This window comes from Galeopterus variegatus, unplaced genomic scaffold (genome assembly GCF_000696425.1).
Source record: "Galeopterus variegatus unplaced genomic scaffold, G_variegatus-3.0.2 Scaffold466, whole genome shotgun sequence".
NCBI lineage: Eukaryota > Metazoa > Chordata > Mammalia > Dermoptera > Cynocephalidae > Galeopterus > Galeopterus variegatus.
In genome coordinates, this window is record NW_007726577.1 from 359,419 (window position 1) to 365,418 (window position 6,000).

General features: G+C 48.3%; 1 protein-coding gene across 1 annotated transcript in view; it reads right to left on the bottom strand.

Annotated features, from left to right (window-relative positions):
* The window catches only part of GLYR1 (glyoxylate reductase 1 homolog (Arabidopsis)), a 42,099-nt gene extending 36,472 nt beyond the window's left edge, over positions 1-5,627 (bottom strand). Inside the window, 3 exon segments of the mRNA XM_008569116.1 lie at positions 3,458-3,537; positions 4,475-4,511; positions 5,524-5,627. Coding sequence (XP_008567338.1) covers positions 3,458-3,537; positions 4,475-4,511; positions 5,524-5,627 — 221 coding nt within the window.
* Positions 5,628-6,000: the final 373 nt, after the last annotated feature.

Genomic DNA, 6,000 nt, shown 5'->3' on the forward strand with positions numbered 1-6,000 from the left:
CGGATTGCAACCCTCAGTGTTGCCCCCGTACCGGACCGGGGACCGGCAACGGGATCGCAAGCCTCGGCGTTGCTCCCACGCCTCGCTCAGCCAGTGAGTGGGAGCCGGTCTGCACGTGGGATCCGAACCCTCGGACGGGAGCGCCGCCGCGCTTCCCAAGCAGCGCACTATCCAGTGCGCCACCGGGCCGGCCCCAGGCCAGGAGAAGAGAATTTAATCAATGCCTTCTAGGAGAGCTCTTGCCCAGCCTTGGCAAAGAGACATTGCTGTCTCAGTCAAATATCCAGAACAATGGCCCTCACTAGCCACTTGGCTCAACTCTCCAACTATTGCAGTGTTGGACGTAGGGAAAGTGGGTCGATCAGGTGCTAGGTGAAAAGAAAAAGGAATGCTCACATGGTTCCAACCTGCTATGCTTCTAATCATTAGCCACAGATTTTTCTAGAAGAGTTACTTTTAGTACATATTCAGACACCTCACACCCACCCAGACCTGTCCCATCTTAGACATGGCTTGATGTAAAAAGCACCTCAGGCTGAAACCCTGGACATCTTATCACTTAAATCCATAAACCCCTGGCCTCTCACTTTCTTCATCTGTGAAAAAGAGCAAGAATGACCCTATCCATTTCGTAAAACAGTGGCTGTGAGAATGAGATGTGAAGATTGCTATGGAAACTCTCGGGGTTATTTGCAATCTACCCATTGTTTTCCTACAGTAATCTCTGGATTGGTTTGTTTTTGAAGGCTTCCACACACTTGCAAACTGAATGAACACTTCCCTCCATTCCACCATCCACAGCCACTGATGAAATTTTTGAACCTTGGGCTCTGTCTCTACTCTGATGGGTGACCTCCACTCACCAGTCCTGTCAAATGTGGACACTCCCAAACTTGACAGTCTTTGGTTGTGGTCACCTGGTGGAGCCAGCAAAGTTATTTCTCCTTCTGTATTTCTGTAAAAATAGTTCTTAATTCGGGGCCAGCCCGGTGGCGCACTGCTACAGTGCACCGCTTGGGAGTGTGGTGGCGCTCCCGCCGAGGGTTCGGATCCCACGTACAGACCGGCCGCTCACTGGCTGAGCGAGGTGCGGGCGCAACACCGAGGGTTGCGATCCCGTTGCCGGTCCTGGTCCGGTACGGGCGCGACACTGAGGGTTGCGATCCGTTGCCAGTCACGAAAAAAGACAAAAAGGGAAAAAAAAAAAAAAAGTTCTTAATTCGACTGTGGGCACTTTTGTCTTTCCTGGCCACCTGGCTCAGAGAGCCACATCTAGCCGTTTTATTAAGTCCCTCCCTCACAGGGAGGTCTGATTAGGAAGGTCTGGCCCTTTCTTCCTAACTGTGGGATGTCGACACAATTTGTTAGATGTTTTGGCAGGGGAAGGGAGAGAGAAAAAACAGGTTTCTAAAAGATTGAAATCATCTTGTCATAAAGAACTACTCTTTTTACTCTTTAATAAAGGTCCTCACATATAAAAAAATAATAACTATGTATATTTTTCCCATAAGCAGTATGTCAGTTTTTTTTTTTTTTTTAAAGATGACCGGTAAGGGGATCTCAACCCTTGGCTTGGTGTTGTCAGCACCACGCTCAGCCAGTGAGCAAACCGGCCATCCCTATATAGGATCCGAACCCGCGGCCTTGGTGTTATCAGCACCGCACTCTACTGAGTGAGCCACGGGCCGGCCCCAGTATGTCAGTTTTGAAATGGAACATCTCTGACCAAATCCTATATTCCTCAGAAATATAGCAACAGCCCCACTGGGTCAGACCCTATCCACCCAGGCCAGGGTCCAGGAGCCAATGGAACTCCCACCCCAGGACGTGCCATGACTCCCTGGCCTTCTGCCTGATGCCAAGTGTTAAAGGTGAGGTAGAATCTGGCTTCTACTATAGCCACTTATGGATTTACCTTTCACAAATTAGTTCTCATCCCTAAAAATGTCACTTATGGATTTACCTTTCACAAATTAGTTCTCATCCCTAAAAATGTCACTTACATTACCTGTCTATACTACCTGTTTCACATAATGTTCCTTATAAAATGAGTCCTAAATAGTCACACAACTTCCAGTCACAGTGCCCCTTGCCAAACTCAAGGCCATTTAGTGTTTTGTAAATTCTGATCATGATCTTTTTTTAGCTTTTGCTTTCCCACATTAAAGAGTCCTGGCCTTTTGTCTCACTTGGTTCCCTTTTCTGGATCTTGACTACTCTTATCAGATCCCTTTGGAAGCATGAACTGAACTGCACATAGTATTCCTAGTGAGGCACCATACAGTTTTAAAGGTGGACTGATGTATTGTTTTGTGTTCAAAGCCTTTTTGGTCAAAAGAACATACCTGGCTGATATCCTTAGGACTCTCCAACTCTCAGATTCTTTTCTTTTGAAACTCTCTCTGTCATGAGCAGAGTCCGTGCCTGTCTCGCTCATGTTTTCTTTAAAGGCACTTGCTTCTTATCAGCTTTTTTCCTCTCTTGTAATAGATCTGTACCCTGAGCTGATGTTGGCTGAATACCTGCTATACGCCAAGCCACACTACACATAAGTAATGTTACTTTTCCATCATAATTACCAGGTGGAGAGTATCATCCCCTTATGTGGATGAAGACCCAAAGGCTTAGAAAGGTACAACAGCTTGCTCGGATTACAGAGCAGGCGGAACCGGTATCTGAATGCACGTTAGGCCTCTAACACATCCAGAGCTCTTTCCTCAACATAATTTGCTTCCACTGGCCAATCTGGAGATCTTATGTTCAGATAAGAGACAGATAGTAAATAAAACCTGCCTTAACACTGATTAGAGACGTGCTGCAGATCCTTAACCTTTGGTTTCCTTTCTCTAAGTTAACTGCCTACTCAAAAAAGGATAACATGTCAGTCCCACAGCAACCTATTTTTTAAATAGTTTCTTATATGGTCTTATGTCAGGTCAAAGATTCTCAAATTAATGGTCCTCATTTTTCCAACTTTAGAACAGATCTGGTAATAAAGCTTTACTATTACAATGTTAGAGCAAGTCACCTGGTGTTACAAAAGTGAACAGAATTAAACACTTACTTTTAATAAAATAAAATTTTAGTTTTCACTGTATACCACATGAATGAACTGTAATGATATACAGCCATTAAAAGATAACCCAACATGGCTCTCATAAAAGGAACTTGGGTAAAGAAAGATGCAAGATACTCTCATTGTGACTATCACATTTAGAAGGTGATGAGACCTGGTTCTTACCTGACTGACTCTGTTATTGGCCCCAGTACAGGTGCCCAACACAATTACTGAGAGATAAGAATGGCACCTTTTATTTAGGTATGAAGCCAGAATGATATGCCATTCTTATGTACAAGAACACTGAACTAAGAATCCCTGGAACATTCTCAGAGCAGCTCAGATTCAGGGTAACACCCAAACAAAGGCAAAGTGAGACTCGTGGTGGGTTCTACTCACTGATCTTCTGTTCCAAAAAATTTCACAAAGAAGCATTTCTTTCCACGGGGTTTCTTCAAGTCCTTGGGTGGATTAACAATCTGGAGGATAAAAGGGAAAACAAAAAGGTCTGATGGCAACACAGAACCCTGCTAGAATGTAATTTTCCATAGCTGTAAGCTGGTAAGAAAAAATAACATAAAACGGATATGTATAAATAAGAACTGAGGTCCTAGTACTTGTCTCGGCACTTTTCTACTGAGAAGTGTAAAAATGTGCAAATATTAGATAAATTCCCTATATCTAACACATAGCACCTTGCTCAGTAGACACAATATCCCTTTTACTGCAATGGCCCTGTTTTACAAGTGGTTAAAACTAAGACGAACATGTCATCACCAAAGAAATGTAGAAGACACTCTTCAAAATACTTCTTGTGAAAGAAGAGTTGAGAGAGATAATAATGAAAATAAAGGACAACTGAGGTACAGAAAACACTATATTGCAAAGAGTCTAAAGACATTTCACTGACTCCTAAAAAGAATATAAAAACAGAACATTTGGAAAGCTGTGACGGATCACCTCATGCAAAATCTGGAGTGCCAACTCCTGCAAAGATGCACTGGAGCAGCACATATGGTAACATGGAAAGAAGATTTAAACTTAGTTGGGACAAAAATACTCTGGATTTTCACTAACCCACATTTAGATCTCTCTCTTCCTGGAGAATCTATTTTCTTCTCTTTTTGTTAGACTTAAGCACAAAGCTAAATTCAAATTAGAACTGATTTCCAGGGTTAAGAAAAAACAAAACTCATGACCCATTTCTGATTCAAGAAATAAGCGTTTACTGTATAGTAAACGATCTTCTTTATATTATATTGCCTTTTCTAACATAACTGATAGAGAAAAAAATTCTGAGTGTTATTTGAATGGGCCCAGTTTAACTCAATACTAGAAATTGAGGGGAATGCACCTTACATTTCTCACCTCCTCACACGCAACCTAAGATATCTACTTTAGTAGCAAGACACTTACCTTTCCGGGCCAAGGAGGATAGCGGCCGAGTTTCCCCCTAGAGAAAACAAAACAGTTAGCACTTGCCCTGAAAAAGCCAGTCCGTTTCCGTCAACTCACTCAATAGGGTAATTTATTTTCCTAAATCTCTACTGGCACCCTCAAGCGCCAAAACAAAAGCTGGCAAAGGGGAGTTGTTAATCTGGCTTCCACAGCTGGGCCCAAGACCCTCAGAAATGGAAAGCAAAATGGTATATGTACATGCATAAGGTAAGTGAATTCTTCGGCTGACAAGGGATACAAAACAACACAGCCTCCCAGTGACGGAGGTGGGGGACACTTTGCTCTGTAAACACAGACTTCCCTTTACTAAGTCTGGCTTAGTTCAACAGGAGACCAGCCTGGCTTTGACAAATGCTAATGGAAGCCTTCCTCTGGGTGGAGAAACAAGCTACGCAGCTCGAGGGAGGCGGCGACAATCTGTCTTCGGACGATTGTCTGGGACACAGAAGCACACAAGAGGCACCCAAGGAAGGCACTGGTCACTGCCAAGCCACCGATCGTAAAGGAGAAGTTCCCCCCTCCGTTTCTTCACGCGGCAGCGCCAGCAGTCCGGTTTCCACATCCACAGCCGAGCCGCCCGCGCAGGTCAGTTCCATCGCGACGCAGGTTTTGACGGGTCTGCCCCGCCAGATGGCCCCGCGGGCTCCCGGGCTCTCCTGCTTTCCGGGGAGCCCCAGCAAGACCCCGGGGACCTGGCGTCCGCGGGAGCCAAGCGGCGCCAGGGCTCCCCTTCACGGTGGCCGCCAGTGTCCGAGCCCCGAGAGCAGCCATCCTCCGGGCGGCCTCGGGGCTCAGAGCCCGGCCCTCCGTGGCCACTCTCAGCCTCAGTCCCCCGGGGCCGGGCTGCCCCTTCCGCCCGGCGTCGCTCGCAGAAACTGCATCTCGTCTTCCCCTCTCTCCGCGGCCTGGAGCGCACAGAAAAGCAGCTCCCGGGCTTGCCGCAAACCCCGCGCCCAGGGGAGCAGGTCCCCGGCGCATCTCGCTTGGCCCCGACAGCCTGGACTCACCACACCAAGTCGCCGAGCCGCAGGCTCACAGCCGCCATCTTACCACCCAACCACCGCCGACGCACGGGCCGCCGGGAAGATCAGGTCGTCCCGGCGCCGCCCATTGGAGTGGGCCCGACCACGTGATGGGGGCCGGTTGTCATCGGCCACGCCGCTGCTCTGACGTCACCGCGCCCGTCGGCGCTCATTGGTTTGTCGAGCGGCACGTGACTCGGGCGCCGCTATCTCCGCGCCCCGGAGCCCGGAGACTCCCGGCTCCTTCCCCCTCCCTCCGGCTCGTGACAACGAAACGGTCGCGGTCTGAGGCGGCGGCGGCGACGGTGCGGCCGGCCGAGCTTGAGAGGGAGCCTGCCTTGCGGCCCGGACCTTCCTGCCCCCGGGCCGTGGACTCAGTCCCCCACCCCCTTCGGCGCTTCCGTTACGGCCGTTAGTCGGGCGCGGGCCCCGGGGCCGTTCCCGAGCTCCGGCCGGCCCCGT